General features: G+C 37.3%; 1 protein-coding gene across 4 annotated transcripts in view; it reads right to left on the reverse strand.

The window, feature by feature from the left end:
• The window catches only part of sbf2 (SET binding factor 2), a 507,247-nt gene that overhangs the window by 75,274 nt on the left and 409,712 nt on the right, over window positions 1-22,261 (reverse strand). For all 4 annotated transcript variants that reach the window (XM_059975882.1, XM_059975881.1, XM_059975879.1 and 1 more), the window contains 2 exons: window positions 21,550-21,698; window positions 20,435-20,633 (listed from right to left, as the gene is read on the reverse strand). In XM_059975882.1, the coding sequence (XP_059831865.1) occupies window positions 20,435-20,633; window positions 21,550-21,698 (348 nt within the window). The remainder of the gene's footprint in view (window positions 1-20,434; window positions 20,634-21,549; window positions 21,699-22,261) is intronic.

Consider the following 22,261-nt stretch of genomic DNA (forward strand, 5'->3'; position numbering starts at 1 on the left):
GCCGAGTACTTCCAGGATTTTAGAGTGATAGTATTGTACAGTGATAGGGTTGTAACACAGTTTATTAAAACAGCTGTGGATGAGTGTGTCCCCACAAATTCATTCAGGGCTTACCCCAATCAGGAGCCCTGGATGAACCATGAAACCCAAAATCTGCTGAGGGCTGGATGAGGCTTTCAAGACTGGAGATGAAGAATGCTACAAGAGGTACAAGTATGATCTCTGGAAATCCATCTCATGAGTGAAGTGGAGATTCTGGACTAGACTGGAATCAACGAGGGTTGCTTGACAGCTGTGGCACGGTTTGAATGCCATAGCCTCCTACAAAGTTAAATCTTGCGACATAGTGGACAGTAGAGCTTCACTTCCAGGTGAGCTCAATATCTTCTATGCTCATTTTGACCACAAGAACAAGGAGGAACCATTGCGCACACCCACATCTCCCGATGATCCATTGGTCTCAGTATCTTAAGATGAAGTGCAGGCTACCTTCAAGAGAGTGAATCCAAGGAAAGCATCCGTCCTGGATGGAGTATCTGGCCAAGTACTGAAGACCTGTGCTGACGAACTGGCTGAGTGCTGTAATAACAACCACCTTTCACTCAATGTCATCAAGACCAAGGAACTGATTATAGACTTCAGGAGAGGGAAACCAGAGGTCCATGAACCAGTAATCATCAGAAGATCAGTAACTTTAAATTCCTGGGTGTCACTATCTCAGAGGATCTGTCCTGGACCCATCATATAAATATAGTAATTTATAAATCAATATGTTATATTGACTGTCCTGTTGTACATACTATTTATTATAAATGACTATAAATTGCACATTTAGACAGAAATGTAACAAAGATTTTTATTCCTCATGTATATGAAGGATGTAAGTAATAAAGTCAATTTGATTCAATAATTGCAAAGGAAGCACAACAGTGCCTCTACTTCCTCAGGAGGCTGCAGAGATTTGGCATGTCATCAAAAACCCTGGCAAACTTCTATAGATATGTGATAGAAAGTGTGCTGACTGGCTGCATTATGGCCTGGTATGGGAACACCAATGCCTTTGAGCAGAAAATCCTACAAAAGGTAGTGGATTTGGCCCAGTACATCATGGAGAAAACCCTCTCAATCATTGAGCACATCTACATGAAACATTGCTGGGAAAAGCAGCATCCATCATCAAAGATCCTCACCACCCAGGCCATGCTCTTTTCTTGCTGCTGCCATTAGGTAGAAGGTACAGGAGCCTCAGGACTCACACCACCTGGTGCAAGAACAGTTACTACCCTTCAACCATCAGGCTCTTGAACAAAAGGGGATAACTACACTCATTCTACTCCTGGTGTTGCCACAACCCATGGTCCCACTTTAAGGACTATTATCTTGTTATTTCATGCTCATTATTTATATTTGCATTTGCACAGTTTGTTGCCATTGATCTGGTTTACAGGTATTATTCTACGGATTTGCTAAGTATGCCTGCAGATAAAGAATCTCAGGGTTGCATGTGGTGAAATGTGACTTTGATACAGCTTGAGAGCAGTTCCTTTGCCCAAATGATCCATGCCGACCAAAATAAGGTAAAACTAAAGTAACCCTTAGGAGACAATGATCGTAATATGATAGAATTCACCCTGCAGCTTGAGAAGGACAAGCTAAAATCGAATATATATGTATTACAGTGGAATTAAAAGGAACTACAGAGGCACAAGAGGCCAAAGTTGTTTGGAAGGGGACATTAGCAGGGATGACAGCAGGACAACAATGGCTGGAGTTCCTGAGAGCAATACGGAAGGCACAGGAAAGATGCATCCCAATGATGAAGAGGTATTCTAAAGGGAAGATGAGGAAACCGTGGTTGACAAGGGAAGTCAAAGACAGTATAAAATCAAAAATGAGGGCATATAATATAGGAAAAATTAATGAGATGCAGAGGATTAGGAAGATTTTAAAAAATCACCAGAAGACAACTAAAAAGGGCATGAAGTGAAAAAAGATGAAATATAAAGATAAGCTAGCCAATAATATAAAAGAGTAAATGAAAAGTTTTTTCCCCCCCAGATATAAAGAGTAAAAGAGAGATGAAAGTTGGTATGCACCACTGGAAGTTGATGCCAGACAGGCAGTGATAGAGAACAAAGAAATAGCAGACGAACTTAATAAATATTTTGTGTCAGTCTTCACTGTAGAAGACATTAGCAGAATGCCAGTGCTAGGGTGCAGAAGTGATTGTTGTTGCTATTACTAAGGACAATGTGCTTGGGAAGCTGAAAAAGTCTGAAGGAGGATAAGTCACCTGACCAGACAGCTAACCCTTCTGTGTTTAACGTCAGTGTTACACTCAGCCCTGCTAGAGGAGCAGGCACAAGGCCAGGGGACAGTGGGTGATTTACAGGAGGCTAATTAGAAGCTGCAGGGGCTAATCGAAGTGACCCAGTGGAGATTTTGCAAAAGTGCAGACAGCAGAAAGGGGAAAACCCCTCTGTATTTGTAACCAGGTTATGGCTGGTTTTCTCGAGTGTTTATGGTCCTACTTTGGATAGGAGAAGTTTGACCCAGTGACAGATCAGTAACTGGCTAGGAACCTTGGTATCACACAGAACTGAGGAGAGCAAGTGTTGGAACTGTTTGATCCTGGTGACCCTACACACACTGAGGCATGGGTACTTAGGAAAATGATCAGAGCAGGGGAGAAAGAAGTGCAAGAGTTAGATTATAACTTCAGGAATACTCTAGAGGCAGACGAAGTGTTTTCTCTTCAAGAAAATACACAGGATATTGTGTGGGGAAATGCAGGTCAGGATAGAAGCCAGCAGAGAGATTGTAGGAGTGAAGTAACACAGCACTGGAATGCACTTTCAGCCAGTCAGGGGTAACCACCTTGGTACAGTACTCAAATCTGCTGCTTCAGCTGTGGAAATAATATGTGACATTATGCCCAGAACTCTACAGTTCATTCAATCTGAATCCTAACACAGATCAGAGATGGGAGTTACAGAGAGGTCTGAATATGTCAGAATTTTGGTTGACTTGGGGGTGTCATGCTTCGAACTTGTTGAATGTTGTTTACTTGTACATGATGTATAATTTACAGCATTTCATTATTTTAAGGTCTTAGAGTAACACATTCCCTCGGTTTTGTCAGATTGTAACTGAATATTTTGGCAATGGTTTAACCCTCAGAAACAAGAGATTTTCTACATTGGTTTAAAGTGTGAATGGTTTGTATGGTTAAAGGGTGCAAAATGTGACCACATTTGAGTTTGCTTGAGAGAGTGTGTATCTGAGAGTGCAAGGGTTGTTTTAAGAGGTGGTGCCCTTAAGAGGTTGTATCAATGTGTTATTGTGTTGAGGCCCCCACCATGCAGAATTTTTTCTTCTTGGTTCTTTGGAAAATGTGTAAAAGTTTTTCATGGTGCAAATTAACTATTTGTTCTAAGTTTTGCAGATACTTACAGAAGATTCTGAAGGAAGAACAGTGCGAGCATGGATTTTTGTGTTTTGTCTGATTGGTCGAAGCATCAAGGGATAAGGTGAGAGGGCAAATGTAAGGGTTTGAACGGGATAACCAGGATCAGCCATGGTTAACTGGCAGAGCAGACTCAATGGGCTAAATAGCCTAATTCTGCTCCTATGTCTTATGGACTACACCTCAGGATCTTGAAAGAGGTCGGTGAGAGATTGTGGAGGGATTAGTAATGACCTTTCAAAACTAAATCTCTCACTGTGTCAGAATCAGTGATTAAATCAGACCCCAAACGTTCTGCTTTCATCCCTGCACGTTATAACTGGAACCATCTCACTGAGGGTCTGATGGAGACATAGGATCACATCTCCCCTGCTCCTGACATTTCAAATACCCTCAGAATGGTTTTCTGATTCAGTCTGAAGGTTATGATACATTCAGTTCGTCATCAGACCTGATAAACCGTGTCTTCCCACACAATATCCTGTGTATTTTCTTGAAGAGAAAACACTTCGTCTGCCTCTAGAGTATTCCTGAAGTTATAATCTAACTCTTGCACTTCTTTCTCCCCTGCTCTGATCATTTTCCTAAGTACCCATGCCTCTGTGTGTGTAGGGTCACCAGGATCACTAGATTCTTTCTGGAGGATTAGAAAGTTGCAAATGTCACTCCACTCTTTAAGAAGAGAGGGAGGCAGAAGAAAGGAAATTATCGGCCAGACAGCCTGGGTTAAATGGTTGGAAAGATGTTGGGGTCTATTATTAAGGATGAGGTTTTGGGGTACTTGGAGGCACATGACAAAATAGGCCCAAGTCAGCATGATTTCCTTCAGGGGAAATGTTCCCTGACATATAAATTGTAATTCTTTGAGGAAATAACAGGCAGGAAAGACAAAGGAAAGTCCATGGATGTTGTTCATTTGGATTTTCAGAAAACCTTTGGTGTTCTGCTGGCTCAGTGTTGGGACTGCTTCTTTTCATGTTATATCTCAACATTTTGGATGAAGGAATTGATTGCTTTGTGGCCAAGTTTGTGGATGATACAACAATAAGTGGAATGGCAGGTAGTATTGAGGAAGCAGGGTGTCTGCAGAAGGACTTAGACAGATTGGGATAATGGGCAAATATAGTGGCAGATGGAATATAGTGTTGTGGTGTGCATAATCATGCACTTTCACAGAAGGAATAAAGTTGAGGACTATTTTCTAAATGGATACAAAAAAATCAAAAATCTGTGGAACAAACGGACTTGGGAATCTTCATGCAGGATTCCCTAAAAGTTAACTTACAGGTTAAGATGGTGGTAAGGAAGGCAAATGTAATGTCAGCATTAATTTCGAGAGGACTAGAATACAAATGTCAGTTTGTAATGCTGAGGCTTTATAAGATATTGGTCAGACAGCACTTGGACTACTGTGAGCAGTTTTGGGACCATTGTCTGAGAAAAGATGTGCTGGCCTTGGAGAGGGTCCCACAGGATGTTCATGAGAATGATGCCAGGAGTGAAAGGCTTAACGAAAGGGTTAAGGAGTGTAAGGAGTGTTTGTTGGCTCTGGGCCTGTATTCAGTGGAGTAAAGAAGAATGGTGGGGGGGGGGGGGGGAATCTAATTGAAATCTATCAAATATTGAAAAGCCTAGACAGGGTGGATGTGGAGAAGATGTTTCCTATAGTGGGGGAGTTTAACAACAGAGGGAACTGCCTCAGAACAGAGATGAGAAAAGATTTTTTATCCAGAGGATGGTGAATCTGTGAAATTCTTCTTCACATACTGTTGTACTGGTCAAGTCATTGGTTATATTTAAGGTGTCAAAGGTTACAAGAAAAGGCAAGAGAATGGGGTTGAGAGGGAAAATAAATCAGCCATGATGGAATGGTGGAGCAAACTTGATGGGCCAAATAGCCTCATTGGCTCCTATATGTTACAGTCTTAAAATGGCCATACAAGCTAGTCCTGTTTTCCAATGTTTAATCTTTAACTTTCTAAAACCTTTTCTATCCATGTAACATTTCTACCATTACAATATAAAATCAGGCTTCAACTCTGCTACACCTCCATTGGATATACAATGGAGTGACACGGTAGTGTAGTGGTTAGCACAAAGCTTTACAATACAGGTGACCTGGGTTAAATTCCCGCTGCTGCCTGTAAGGAGTTTGTATGTTCTTGCCATGAGTGTGTGGGTCTCCTTCGGCTGATCCAGTTTCCTCCCACAGTCCAAAGTTCAAGAGGTTAACTGGTCATTATAAATTGTCCTGTGATTAGGTGAGGATTAAACCGGGGGATTGAATTAGAATTAGGACTTATTTAAACATTACATCCACCCCACACCTGAGGGAGTAAAAGTCTTTGCGTTGTAATGTACAGAGATGTGAATTTAAAAGTCTAATGGCTTGAAGAAAGAAGCTCTCCAATAGCCTGTTATCCTGGCTGCAATGCTACAGTAGAGTTTACTACACGGAAGCAGCTGAAACAGTTTATGGTCAGGGTGACTGATGTCCCTGATGATCCTCCAGGCCTTCTTTCTGCACCTGTTGCTGTAAATGTCCTCAATGGAGGGAAGTTCACCTCCACAGATACACTAGGCTGTCCGTACCACTCTCTGTAGTGTCCAGTGATCAAGGTTGGTACAGTGCCCATACCAGGCAGTGACAGAGCCAGCCAGTCAGGATGCTCTCAATGGTGCCCCTGTAGAAGGTCTGAGGATTTGGGGGCCTGTGCTGAACTCCTTCAGTCACCTGAGGTGAAAGAGATGCTGTTGTGCATTTTTTTGCCAAAAAGCCAGTGTGTACCGTTCAGGTGAGATCATCGGTGATGTGTATATTGAGGAACTTAAAACTACTCACCCTCTCAACTGCAGACCCATTGATGTTGACTGGGCCGAGCCTGTCTCCATTCCTCCTGTAATCCACAATCAGCTCTTTTGTCTTGTGTACATGCAGGGAGAGGTTGTTATCCTGACACCATTGTGTCAGGGTATCAACCTCTCCTCTGCAGACTATCTCATTTTCATTAGAAATAAGGACAATCAAAGTCATGTCATCTATGAATTTGATCAGCAGACTGGAACTGTGTGAGGCAGAACACAACCCTGGGTGATACCTGTATTGAGGGTCAGAGGTGAGGGATTCCATCCTTACCACCAGTCGGCGATCCGATAGGAAGTCTAGGATCTAGCTACACAAGGTGGGGTGGAGGCCGAGGTTTCCCGTCAAGTCCGGAAGAAATTATGGTTTGAATGCTGAACTGTAGTGCAGGTATCATGGCTTGAAGGGCAGGAAGTGCCTACTCCTTGCTGTATCTCAATCAATGCAATGGTTCTGTATGTAATCATTTTCACAATGCTTAGTATTGTAATCAATACAAAGCATTGTGAAAATGATTACGTACGATAGGATCCTGAAACAGTATAATTTTTACCCCGAAGAGAACTGCTCGATTTAAAAGCTTTGGTTTCTAATACAAATTTTTCTGATAAATATGTAGTAGGTAAAGTCATTTAAAATAAAATGATTTTGGGACCTATATATTGGGTGAAAAGGTAAGAAATCAAATCTATAAACCATTGGTGATGGGGTTGTAGCAAGCACATAATGCACATACACTAAGATGATGCCAGAAATGGACAGATATGAGGAAAGATCTGTGATGTGAGAATTACTGACACTGAATATTCTGAGGCAGGTATTTCAACAAATATGACAGGTTTTAAACAGATGAAATAGGGGAAAATTATTTCTTCTTGCTTGCAAAACAATACTTTGTCAATTTAAATTACAATTACAAAAGCAATAGCAAGAAGTTAGAAAAAATCTGTAAGGGAAGAGTTGGAAAAAAACACTTCACCAGAAAGCAGTTGTGACAAGAAAGTAATATACTTTTTTTTTAACTAGATAAATGCATTAAATATGAAGAAAGAGTGAGAGAAAATAATAAATTTGGATTTGTCTGGAAACAACCTGTCACAAATAAATAAAATTCTATTCTGTTAGCATCTGTTTTCTGTCATTCAGTAGAATTATAGTTTGAGCTGTGACAACCCCACATAAAAAAAAATTTAAGATCACTGATAGTCTCGGATAATATCTTAGAGGTAGTGATGTAGATTAACGCTCCAGAATTACCCGCAGTACTGGTCAAACTCTTCTAATAATGTCTATCTAATAACTCCCCTGCAAGGTTCTACAAATAACTCTTTATAAAATTGCATTCAAGGCTCATACAGTTTTTGAAGTATTCCTGTATGTCTAACAATGCCCTTAATTAAGTTAGGATTAACTTAAATAAATTACAGTGAATTGAAGGGAAGACCAACAGGATAAATAATGCTTTTTACATGTAGGAATCTGCATACGTCAGAAAGCATATTTGACAAAACCAAGTACTTTTATACACTTCTGAAATTTCAAATCTTTTCTTGAAATTAAGTTTTCAACTAGAAACTCAACTGAACCAACCATATAAATACCACAGAAGCATAAACAGGTGAGTGAGTCATCTATTTTACTCCCCAAATAATCATACTTTGGTGCATTGCAATTCAATGCTCTAAACCAGGAATGTTACTAGTATAACTTGTGCAGTCTGAGGCAGAAACAAGCAAATCTGGCCTCTAGCATTGGGAAGGAGTGTGAGTGAGTGAGGGAGAGTGAGAGAGAGAGAGAGTGAGAGAGTGAGAGAGACAGAGAGAGAGAGAGAGAGAGAGAGAGAGAGAGAGAGAGGGGGGGGAGGGAGAGAGGGAGAGAGATCAGAGACACTCGGGGCTGGAGCAGGTAAGTTAAACTAGCTTTGGCAGAAGTTGCACTTTCTACAATGTCTCAATTTAGACAGGCTTATAGCAGTTATATTCCCCACAAGTAATCTCAAATGTGCTTTGCACATTGAGTTCACTGCTTTGTGCCCATTGGCTTTTGTGCAAAGGGAGGCAAACAAATGGAGAACCTTCATAATGAAATCCTGAGCAGTTTTCTTAAGAAGTTTTCTTAAAACAGAAGTGAAGATGAACCAGGAAATTGAAGAACCTGAAGATGAACCTGCTAGATGAACCAGGAAATTCAGGGTTAGATTTGTGGTGTTCAAAACCACAAATCCAGAACTCTACCAGTCCTATGTAAAGACATCATGAGAGTGAAAAGGTAATTTGTGCAAAATTAGAGACTATAGGATGCATAACAGCTGTGGCAGGGTTTGCATGCCATTTCTTACTGTAAGGTGAAAGGTAAAAACATAATGGCAGTGAAGCTTCCATCCCAGATGGGTTCAACACCTTTTATTCATGCTTTGAGAAGGAGACTAACACTACATCTATATGAATCCCTGGAGCACCCAAGCACACCTGTGATACCTGCGCAGAGGCTAATGTCAGGTCATCCAGAGGGTAGGCGCTGAAGGTGTAGCTTGCTGAGTAATGAAAACCTGTGCCTGAGAAAGGACCCGTACGTATTGCAAATCATCTTGTGCCGTACAGGTCTACAGAGGACACAATCTCACTGGCTCTCCACTCTACTTGGGAGCAGCCAGATAACAAAATATACAAGCTTCTTAAACCTAAGCCTCTATACATTCATCTGAATGTGGACTATTGATTTCCTTTTCAGGAAGCAACATTTAGTAAAGATCAGTGAAAAGATCTCCTCCTCATTGGCAATCAACACAGGCTCAACTCAAGGATGTATGCTTAGTGCACTGTTCTACTCCCTACACTCATGACTATGACACTACTGTTGGTAAAGTCTCAGATGGCAATGAGGTGACATTCAGGAGTCAGATGGATTGGCTGCCTGGGGAGCACTGCAACAACTACTTTGCACATCATCAGCAAACCAAGGAATTGACTGTGGACTTCAGGAGTGGGAGGGGGAGGGGAAAGGGGTTAGGGTTAGGAGAACAAGCAATACTCCTTGTTGAAGTCTCAGCAGTAGAAAGGGTGAGTAGCTTTTAGGTTACTGGGTCTCATTATCTTTGAGGATCTGTCCTGTGCCCAACACTTTGATGCAATCATGAAGAAGGCATGTTAATGCTTTGCTTCATTAGGAGTTTTATGAAATTTTGTAGTTCAGAGACTCCTGCAAATGTCTGTAGGTCTACAGCAGAGAGCACTCTCATTCTTGTGGTTTTCAATGCCATACCAAAATCTTCGCCCTATTTTAGACAGGGCCAAGGTTTTCAACAAGTTGGCAGGGATGTTAGTGAATACTTGTCCATCTTTGTCCATTTCTTCACCATGATAGAGCTCCGGAAAGTGTGCCTCAAGTTATATGGGTATATGCTGCTGCTCTTTAGAGCTGTTTAAATGCAGTTAGTATCTTAATACTAGGAACGTTGCTCTGGAAGAGATTGTTAACATCTGTTCACCTCCTTTTCCAAAAGGATTTTTCAGAGATAACATTTGTAGTTTCTCCATTTCCTTTCTGTAGCTAATGGATGTCTCAGACATACACAGGATGGCAGGGGTCAGTGGTAGACCCAGAGCTTTCAATAGACAATGCTTCATAGAGATGTGACTCTTGAAATATGGGGAACCTGTTTTCCAAGGTCTTGATGTTGAACTTTATTGTTGATGGGCAATGTAATACAACAGAAGCAGTCTGGTAGAGGACTTGTTTTGAGGATGCTACTGTAATGCCCTTTTTATTGTATGAAAGTGTTGATGATGAGCTGGAGTTGGCTTCCAGTCATGGTGAGGTAAAAGTTTCAAGTCACTACAGCATAAAGACCAAAATTACAGAGAGCCTGATTCTTCTGCAAAGGCAAGATAGGTTGGAGAGTTTTCAACTTAATAACTGCAAATATGATATTACAAAACTGCCAATGCAAAAGGTATAATGGGGACCAGAAATCCCAAATTCCATTCAGGAGAACATTTTCAGCTAGCATGCAACTATAAGAAATGAGGCAATATAATTCTGGACTTAGTTTCAAGAAATGAAGCTGGAAGGGGAGCAGGAAATTTAGTGGGAAAGTAGTTGAAGTAACTGTAATTTAGTTAAACTACACAACTATGTATATGGTTTCTAAAATGGGGTAAGGGCAATTTTCATACCCCGAGAACTAGTTTAGTAAAAGTGAACCAAAACTAGCTATTTTATGACTGATCAGTCACAATTTGAGGAGGAGATTCAAAAGGATTTGGATAAACAATGCAAAAAGAAAGCAAAAGACCCTCAACGTGATAAAATTGTCTACGAGTTGACTGGGATAGGAAAATCTCTCGAATTCGTGAGGATAAAGACAAGCTGCTCAGTTGGGCATATGCCTAAAGGAAGAAAGATGAGCAACATAGAGGTTCAATGGGACCATGGGAGGGCACGTCTACAGAACCTTAAAAATAATATGGCAGGCTGCTAAAAATATACCGAGTTTACTTTCTTTTACTGGCTGTGACACAGAAGGAAATGATGCATTGGAATTGTAAGCAGGGATTGATAGGCCAGAATTTGAGCACTGTGTACTGTTCTGGTCACTATATTACTTGAGAGATATGACTGCACTAAAAATGGTGTAGGAGAGATAAATGAGGCTGTTGTCAGGACTGGAGATTTTTTAATTATAAAAGGAAAGAGTGAATAGACTGTGGCTGTTCCCAGTGGAGCAGAGGGGAGACAACTGAGCTATACAAGTTCATGCTGAGCTTAGCTATAGTAAATAAGAAGCGTCTATTTTCTTTATTTGCAGGTTGAAGTCCAGAGAGCAAGGATTAGCAAAAAGTTAATTTTCATGGTATTTATACCTTGGGTATGTATTCCTGGAACAATAAATGCGAAATCTTCAGACCATGCCACTCGGGAACTATTATTTTGTGACTATATGTGTAGTGTGTTTCTGAATGCACTTTGTTTTGCATCTTGGCCCCAGAGGAACAATGTTTTGTTTAGCTGTATACATGTGTATAGTTGAATGACAATTAAACTTGGGGGGTGGAGTTTCAAGATGGCGACGTGAACATCTGCCTTTTAGGCGCTCTTCACTTTTCTAACTATAATCACCCTTTAATCAAATCTTTTCGAATTTAATCAAATGAGTTGATATTTTCGATTGACTTTTTTTTTCCCTAAAACTATATTTGATCTCACTTTGCCGAACTTAAAATGGCTACAAGTAAGAAATCGTCTAAGGAGCCTTTATCTATCGATGCAATTTCTAATCTTCTGGACACTAAACTTGCAAGTTTGGAAAGCAAGCTGGAAAGTAAAATGGCAAGTTTGGAAGATAACCTGGAAAGTAAAATGGCAAGTTTGGAAAACAAGCTTACCACGAAAATGTCTGAACTTGAAGGAGCTGTTAAATCGCTTGATACTAAGTTTCAGTCGCAGGCAACGGATATTCAGCGGCATGAAGATAAGTTGGAGACTCTTGAAAAATTAATTGTTGAAAAAGCACGTACACTTGAGGCGTTGGATAAGAAGGTACAATCGACTCTTAAAGCTGTAGATCAGCATAAGTTTAAAATTACTGATCTCGAAAATCGATCTCGCAGACAGAATTTGCGAATTATCGGGTTTTCCGAAAAAGTTGAGTCCGGTGATTTAACTGAATTTTTCTCTAAATTACTGTGGGAAATTTTCGGTGATGAAGGTTTGCAAACTAAACCTGTTATTGACCGTGCTCACAGAGTTGCGAGGTTTTCGTCTATGTCTGATAAACCACGAGCGGTGATTGTTCACCTTCATTATCCTCGTGAGAAAGAGCTTTTAATTCGATTAGCTCGTAAAAAAGGTATGATTTCTTACAATAACTTCAAATTTCGAATTGTTGAGGATTATTCTTATGAGGTTATGAGAGCCAGAATCGCTTTTAAACCAGTGATGGCAGAGATTTATTCGATTGGACTTAAACAAGTTTTAATGTATCCAGCGAAGCTTAGAATTACGCTGAACGACAACAGTCAGCAAATTTTTAACACTCCGGAAGAAGCGAAGAAATTTGTTGAAGAATTTCGATCTTCTACTGCAACTTGAACTATGTGTTATGTGGAAGATTTTTCGGAGAGAGGCTATCTTTCTATCTTAAGTTTTAACCTATGAAGCTGGGTTATAACTTCTTATTTTGATCTATGGGTCTGGTTTTTTTTACTATCATCATTGTTTATAGATGTTCTTTTTAATTTTTATAATATCTTTTTTTTCTTTCTGTTTTGGTTATATACGTTTATATTTTGCAATAATGATTTACTTTTTTTTAAGATGTCGTTTCTTTTTCCCGTAAGATTCTGTTTTTTGTAAGCATTTATTTGTTTGCCTGTACTCAGAAATGGGACGAATTGACTATTTTCTTATTGATCATCGGTTATTAACGGATGTTATTGATTGTAAATATGATTCTATTACTATTTCGGATCATGCACCTTTGAAGTTATCTATTAAGATTTTGGACTATTCCAATAATATCAGATCTTGGAGGCTTAACGCTACTTTGCTTCAAGACCCAGAATTTATCACCTATATAAAACAGCAAATTGACTTGTTTTTCTCAACAAACTGTACTGAAGAAATCGACAGAGGAATACTTTGGGACTCTTTTAAGGCTTTTATTCGTGGACAAATTATCTCATATTCTGCTGGTAAAAGAAAACAAAGATATTTAGATATTGCTTTATTAGTGGATAAAATCAAGGAAATTGATAAGATTTATTCCGTGACTCCTACCAAAGAACTTTATAAGAAGAGAGTTGAGCTTCAAATGGAACATAGTTTACTATTATCTTCTTCAATTGAAAATCAATTAATTAGGACCAGGGCTCAATTTTATATTCACAGTGATCGTACTGGTAAACTGTTAGCTAATCAATTAAAAGCTATCTCGACTAAGCGACAAATTATTAAAATTCGCAAACAAGACGGTAATTTAACTACTGATCATAAAGAAATTAATAATACCTTTCAAGATTTTTATAAATCTCTATATCAATCAGAATTTGATGGTGACCAGTCCATGATAGATAATTTTTTTAACAATTTGAATATTCCTAAACTGATTGATGAAGACCATAGCCTGTTAGATGCTCCTATCTCTATGGTGGAAATAGGAGAGGCTATCTCATCAATGAATTCAGGGAAAGCTCCTGGTCCTGATGGTTATATAGTAGAATTTTTTAAAACTTTTTCTTCTTTGCTCTCTCCTTAGTTATGTGAAATTTTTAATGATGCGTTTGTTAAGAAGAGATTACCTCAATCGTTTTATGAAGCTAATATCTCTTTAATTCTTAAAAAAGATAAAGATCCTACTTTATGTACATCTTATCGCCCTATATCACTATTAAATGTAGATTCTAAGATTCTTACAAAAATTTTAGCTATTAGATTAGAAAAAGTACTATCACAGATTATTTCAGAAGATCAAACTGGTTTTATGAGGAATCGGTATTCCTTTTTTAATGTTAGAAAATTGATTAATATAATTCATACTTCACCACCCACAATCCCAGAATGTGTTATTTCATTAGATGCTGAAAAAGCTTTTGATAGAGTTGAATGGATATATTTATTTAATACATTGAGAAATTTTAATTTTAGTCCTAACTTTATATCATGGATTAAATTAATATATCATAAACCCGTTGCTTCTGTTCTTACAAATAACTATAGATCCTCTTTTTTTCAATTATCTCGTGGTACGAGACAAGGTTGTCCCTTAAGTCCTTTATTATTTAATATTGCATTAGAACCTTTAGCTATTGCTATTCGTGAATCTCCTAATATTTTTGGTATTACCCGTAATGAGAAGTTATACAAATTATCACTTTATGCTGATGATTTGCTGTTATATATTTCTGACCCTGATAGGTCTATTCCCGCTATTTTATCCTTGTTGGTTCAATTTGGTACTTTTTCTGGTTATAAACTAAATTTAGATAAGAGTGAATTATTTCCTTTAAATGCACAAACTTTATTGAGTGTTAGGATACCAGTTAAAGTTGTTACTGATAACTTTACCTATTTAGGTATAAAAATTACCAAGAAATATAAAGATTTATTTAGACTGAATTTTTTACCTATGCTTCATCAAATTCATCAACTTACTACAAGATGGTCTCCTTTGTTTTTATCTTTAATTGGTCAGATTAATGCTATTAAAATGATGATTTTACCGAAATTTTTATACTTATTTCAAGCCTTACCAGTTTTTATTTCTAAATTTTTTTTTTGATAACATTGATTCAAAAATTTCTTCATTTGTGTGGCAAAATAAAAACCCTAGGTTAAGTAAAAAGCAATTACAAAAATCTAAAAAAGATGGTGGTTTAGCTTTACCTAACTTTAGATTTTATTATTGGGCAAATAATATTCGTAATTTAATGTATTGGAAACTAGATTTGGATTCACCACTGTGCCCACAGTGGGTAAATTTGGAATGTAATGAGGTAAAGGAATATTCTCTATTCTCTGTTCTTGGTTCTTGTCTTCCTGCTGATTTAGTTAAATTTAATAAACAAATATCTAATCCTGTTATTAAACATACATTACGAATTTGGTTTCAATTTCGTAAGTTTTTTACTTTGAAAAACTTTGTTCTTGACAGCCCTATCTTACTTAATTTCTTTTTCAAACCCTCTTGGACAGATCAAGCTTTTAACATATGGAAAAGGAAAGGTATAAAATGTTTTCGTGATCTCTTTTCTGAAGATACTTTGATGTCATTTGACCAACTTTCCAACAAATTTGAATTACCTAAATCTAATTTTTTCAGATATTTACAAATTAGAAATTTCTTACATAAAGTTTTACCATCTTTTCCTAATTCAACTTTGGTGGACTTTACAGATTTGATTTTTACCTTAAATCCTTGTCAGAAGGGATTAGTAGCTTTTATTTATAATATGATTATGAAGATACAACCAGAAATATCAGTTAGAATTAAACAAGAATGGGAAAAAGAACTTCGATATAATATATCAACAGATAATTGGGAAAAAATTTTGCAAATGGTTAATTCTTCTTCCATATGTGCTAAACATGCTTTAATACAATTTAAAATTGTACATAGAGCTCATATGTCTAAAGATAAACTTGCTCGAATTCTATTCTCATATTAACCCTCAATGTGACAGATGTTATTCAGAAGTGGCCTCATTGACCCATATGTTTTGGTCATGTCCCACTTTACATAATTACTGGAAGGACATATTTACTACTATTTCCTCAATTTGGAATATAGATTTACAACCTCATTTTATTACTGCAATTTTTGGCATACCAAATGAAGATGGTAATCAGTTTTCCCCTTCAATCAGACGAATGATTGCTTTTGTAACATTAATGGCCAGAAGGTCTATATTACAAAATTGGAAAGAAGTAAATCCTCCTACCACGTTTCAATGGCTTTCTCAAACTATCTGAGCCTGGAAAAAATTAGAAGCACTATTTTTGACTCATCAATTAAATTTGAAGAAACTTGTAGACCGTTTATTCGACATTTTCATATGAATTAATTTGGCCTTTTCCAGACCTTCTTTCTGCTTATTCATGTTCAGGTATGGAGTTCCGGAGTTTGTTGACACTATCATATACTTGTAAACTATTATTATTGCCCATGTTAGTTTAGTTTAGTGTTTTATTTTTCTTAATATATACTTTTTTCACATATTTTCAATTTTTTTTTCTTTTAATGGTTATTTTTGTTTTTTTTCATATATAATTATATGGACTTGATTGATTAAGGTATTTTTTTTCTGCTGATGTTTAATAGGATATTGTTATCTTATTATCAACGTGATTTCAAGTCTATTGTATTCATAATTTACTCATTATTATGTTATGTTTTTTTTATATGTATATGTGAAAATCAATAAAAAAATTGAAAAAGAAAGACAATTAAACTTGAACCTGAACTTGAAATGAAACATTTCTATTTACAATCCACACGTATAAAATGGGAGAATGATCTCCTTCAATGGCTAAAACTTTCAGAGCATTTGAATCACTATAGAGCTTCAAAACATTTGACTGTTTGGCTCAGCACATGTCCAATGCCATATTCAAGTTTGCTGACGACACTGTCATAGGCCAAATAAAAAGTGGTGACGAATCAGTATGTAGAAGGGAGATTGACAATCTGGCTGAGTGATACCATAACAACAACCTCTTAGTCAATATCAGCAAGACCAAGGAGCTGATTATTGATTTCAGGAGAAGGAAACGAGAGGTCCATAAGTTAGTCCTCATCAGAGAATTAGAGTTGGAGAGGGTAGGCAGCTTTAAATTTCTTGGTGCTATTATTTCGGCAGACCTGTCCTGGGATTAGCATGTAAGTGCCTCTACTTCCTTAGTTGTTTGCGGAGAATCGACATGACATCTAAAACTTCGACAAACTTCTATAGATGTGTAGTGGAGAGTATATTCACTGGCTACATCACAGTCTGGTATGGAAACAGAAATGTCATTGAACAGAAAAATCCTACAAAAAGTAGTGGATGTATCCCAGTCCATCACAGGTAAAGCCCTCCATATCATTGAGCCCATTTACATGAAACGCTGTCGCAGGAAAGCAGCATCCATCACCAGGGTTCTCCACTACCCAGGACGTGCTCTTTTCTCTCCTGCTGCCATCAGGAAGGAGGTACAGGAGCCTCATGACTCACACCACCAGGTTCAGTAACAGTTACCACCTCTCAGCCCTCAGGCTTTTGAACGAAAGGGGAAAGCTTCATTTTCCCCATCATTGAAATGTTCCCACAACCAATGGACTCACTTTTAAAGACTCTTCATTGCATGTTCTCGATATTTATTGCTCAGTTATGATTATTATTTCTTACTTTTTGTATTTGCACAGTTTGTTGTCTTCTGCACTCTGGTTGAAGGCCCAAGTTGGGCAATCTTTCATCGATTGTATTATGGTTATTAGTCTACAGATTTACTGAGTATGCTAGCAAGAAAATGAATCTCAGGGTTGTTAATGGTGACATATGTACTTTGATAATAAATTTACTTTTGAATTTTGAAGTACTGTTCTAATATATTGCTCAGTGTGTAAGTGAAGAATAAATTTGTTTTTTATTAGTTGGACTTCCTGTAAAGTGGACTTGACTCCAGAGAGTTGGAGGAAAAAGATGTGTTCATAAAATCAACATTAGTAAGCACCAATACATTGTTGGCACTACCCATAAAGAACCTATAGCAAATCTGAATTCACTCCATATATTACAAAAACTAGCCTTCAAAGTTAATCAAACAGCTGTACAAAATAGGAATATTATATAAGTTGAGGTACACTTGCTGAGAAACATTATTCCTATCTTAGTGTTTAAAAACAAAAATGCAGTTTACTCTAATGAACAGAAGATACACAAAACTTTTAACAGGTAAAGATATAGCTACTTGATTTGTTTCTGTGTGATACCACCTGTAAAGATACATGCTACAAGTATCAAATAATCATTTAAAAATGTTAAGTGTGAAATATTTTTATTAGCTTGTCTTTGACAGAAGGATGTCCTAACTTTCTGACTCTGAATGTGAGGGCACCTTCTTACAACCAATATAAACCAAAAATAATTTTGTCATTTACTTTGTTGACTATGGTGGATGCTTATGTTTGCCTAAATAACAGCAGCAACTATTTCAAGAATACTTAATTGACTGTGGATGTATCAAGATTTGAAAGGTATCATAAAATAGATACAAAGACATAATAAATAGAAATTATTTTATCTTCCATCAGCTCTAATAGTTATTTTCTTATCTCACTAATTCTCTAACTCAATTCCTGTTTTGATTCCCAAGCCTCATGCTTTCTTATTCCAAAATTTCTTGTTCCCTACTTTGTTTTTCACCTGGTATCTGCTAGAGATGGCTTGGTTGCTTGCTTTTCAGCCTCACCTGTCCTAGCCCAAGATCTTCTGATACAACTGATTGATGATAGAAATATAAAAAGGATCACCTGTGTCATTCAATCTCTTGCAATAAAAGAAGTACCCAAGAAAACATCTTAACATTATTTGTTTTAAGTTATTGTCCATTATCTAATTTGTGGTGACTAAGCTGATGGAAGTTGTCAAACAATGTCAGACCTGAAGAAACTCGACCTATGTTACCATCAATTAATAATTAAACACGCTATCTTGAGTGGAAGTATGAAACAGCAGTTACAGGGGCTCTCAGGGTTTTGAAAGACTGACTTAAACAACCATAGTTTACACAAATTTTCCCATAAATTTTTAAGCATTTTTCAAGATAGTAACACACAGAAAATGCTGGAGTAACTCAACAGGCCAGGAACCATCTATGGAAAAGAATACAACCAATATATTGGGCCGAGACCCTTCATCAGGACCTCAACAGCCACCATCATGCCTCCCAACAAGAGTGGTTCTTACTAATTCAACAGTGCAAAAACTATTTCAGACCCGGAGAGTCTCCCTGAGGATATAAGATAATTATGCATGACATTCCTACAGAACCGCTACAAGGTGAAGGATATCAATCGACCCCGAAAAGGGCTGATAAAAAAAACCAGGAAACCTAACAATGAGGAGGAACTCATCGCTACCTCCTGTCTTCCCTGTATTTCCAGGGTTTCTGGAAGGATCTCCAGGATCCTGAAGAAACACCAGATTAATACCATCCACAAACCCATAATGAAACTCAATTCACAGCTTCTGCAGGTCAAAGATGACCTGGGACTCAGGTTGGCTGCCATTTACAGGATTCCCTGTGAATGCAGAGCAGCATACATTGGCCAGACTGGATACACAGTGGAAACCCGCATCAAGGAGCACAGGAGACGTATCTGTTGAGTTCCCCAGAGAAATTGGAGGTAGCAGGACACTGTATTTGGAACAGCCATAGGATTGAGTAAATTGAATGTAAACAAGGTGGGAGATCAGAAACCTGAATGGATGAGGAGTAACCAATCAGGATGGACAGAATACAGGAGTATAAATATCAGACTAGACCCAGGCATCATACATTGGTTATAATCAGTTCCCGTATCTGGCTGGAAATCTGAGAAGAACTTGTTTGTCAAGAGCTTATCTTCTTTCACTTATAACCCGTCACTTTCTCTTCTGCCTCCAAAGAGAGATAAATGGGCAATAAACAGAGGCACAAATCCAGGAGGAAGAGAAATGTCTTTTGTCCATGCCTCCACACAGATTAGTTACAATTCCAACACATAAAGTACCATATGCTTTTAAAACCACTACAACCTTAAAATAATTCAAGATGTATTGTCAAATCAAGAAAATAGGAATGGAAATACTATAACTATAAATGATTATTTTGCATCAATTATTAATTTATAAAACCATAGATCATAAATCAGCTTTCATAAATTGTCTCTGTGCACATCTCAAAGCCAGATGAATCAGCCTGTTTTGTTACTACCAGCTGCTTCATTAACTTGAGCGCTGTGGCTTCTATTTAAATACACCTACTGGCCACTTTATTAGGTACACCTGCTTGTTAATGCATGTATCTAATCAGTCATTCATGTGGCAGGAACTAAATGCATAAAAGCATACAGACATGGTGAAAATACTCAATTGTTGTTCAGACCAAACATCAGAATGGGGAAGAAGTTTGATCAAAGTGACTTTGATTGTGGAATTATTGTTGGTGCCAGACTGAATGATTTGAGTATCTCAGAAACTGCTGATCTCCTGGGATATTTATGCACAACAATCTCTAGAGTTTACAGAGAATGATGCAGAAAACAAAAAGCATCCAGTGAGCGGCAGTTCTGTGAGTCAAAATGCCTTAGTGATGAGAAATGTCAGAGGAAATTGGCTACACTAATTAACGCTGACAGGAAATGACTAACTCAAATAACAAAATATTAGAACAGTTGTACGCAGAAGAGCATCTCTGAACACACAACACGTCAAACCTCTAAGTAGATGTGCTGCAGTGACAGAAGACCATGAACACACACTTAGTGACCACTCCAATGAACATTATCAGTTTACTACCATCATTCTGATGAGTAACATGATTAACCTACTTACTAGTTAAGAAAAGATAAACATTAATATACAAACCTTCTGCACAGTAAATACATTCTATTGGCAGCAGTTATCCTGAAGTGTTCTGTCTTTGACCGAGATGAGCCTGCACCAATAGTTCCAAGACCCAAGCGTTGGTAGTCCCGAAAACATGCTCGTTCTACTAATTGTTCCATGGTTGACTTTTCTGAAGCTTTCAAAGTGCTGCTTGTGGGAAGTTCGCCATCATCTGAAGCTACAAAATGTGATAATACAAACAATATTAATAACAATGTGATGATCACAATATATAGAGTTGGTTAATATTTTATTAAAACAGTTGTGCAGATAATAATGGCATTTATCCTTTTTTTCCTGGAATGGTCTGTAAGCATCTTCCTCATTTCAACTTTTTGCATGCAATTAGAATCAAAAATGAAGACTTAAAGCATCTTTGAAGTTTAGCATTTTAAGGTATTTTCATTACATTCAAATATTCAGTTAACATTCTTAATAGTATTTTGTAATGCCTGTTCAAAAGTGAAGAGTGGACATGAAAGTAAATAGAGCATTTAAATGTTGGTTGTAAATTGATTTTAAAATTCTTCATCACAAACATATGAAATGCAGGAAAATGGACAAGCTAATCCTTGCCTCAAATAGTACATTCCTTGAAAAAAATATATCAATCAAATTTGTGTGGAGGAATCCTGCTTGCTGTGGGGTAGTGGAAAGGCTGCATGACATTACCAGCTCCAAGCTAGTGTACATGCACATTGACATCTGAGCATCATGAAGCAAAACTACCAATCTCATCCTCTGTTATTAATCCCAATGAATTATACTCTTAATTATATATTCTTTTCATATATAATCAGTACAACAATGGAGAGAGAGAGAGAGTTGATGGAAGGAATGTAATACAATGGGTTAGCTTTGCATTGTGATTAATATCCAGCTTGAGGATGGCTGATTAGAGGTCCCATTCCAATAATCTGAACACATGATCTAAAATTGCAATGGAATGTCACAGAATACAATTCTCTTATATTGCTATTAAGTTGTCAACATACTGGATAACTAGCTGTGACAAAAAACAGCATAAAACTTAAAAATTATTCCTCAAATAACTATTTTGATATCTATGCAGATTTTAGTAAACGCCATTTTACCTGAAACATCATCTTCCTCATTCCAGCCTGATCGATTACCTCTTTCATCTATTGCCAAAACCATTGGTTTCTTTTTCACTGTAGACTGACGACCTATGGTCATTTTTCCAGCCTTCTTTGCACTTCTTACAATATTCTTGGATAGTGTGCTAGTAATAAATCCCAGAAATGTCAATAAATACATTTTAAAGTGCAGATTTTGAATTCAGAATGGAAACAAATTATTTTTAGAAAACTTTGATAAGAAATGTCCAATTTTGGAAATTATACACTGTAATAACAAAAAGAACGCAGACTATCTACATTATATGGATAAGGCAGTTGATGATTAAGCAGAAGCAATTTTTGTCCTAATTACTGTTGACCTCAAACAATTTTAGATCTTCTTTTAAAAAGGACATGCAACAGCCTGGTGCCATATTTATCCCATTAAGACAGAAGATTGAGTCACGGCCTTTTCTCCGACGAGCAACACTTCCCACTGATGTATGAACTTGGGAATATGAAAGCACAGGAGTTAAATTATTAGAACAGAGGTCCAGAGGTATATATTAATAATCTAGATATATGTATTCATAGCAGATAATTTTAAAATTATATTCCAGAATTCTAAAAATGCTATCAATGCAGCCCTTTCTGATTAAGAATGAATAAATAATGAATATTTTTACATACAAATGAGCTCCTATAGTGTTATTAAATTTAAAAATCC

This window comes from Hypanus sabinus, chromosome 7 (genome assembly GCF_030144855.1).
Source record: "Hypanus sabinus isolate sHypSab1 chromosome 7, sHypSab1.hap1, whole genome shotgun sequence".
NCBI lineage: Eukaryota > Metazoa > Chordata > Chondrichthyes > Myliobatiformes > Dasyatidae > Hypanus > Hypanus sabinus.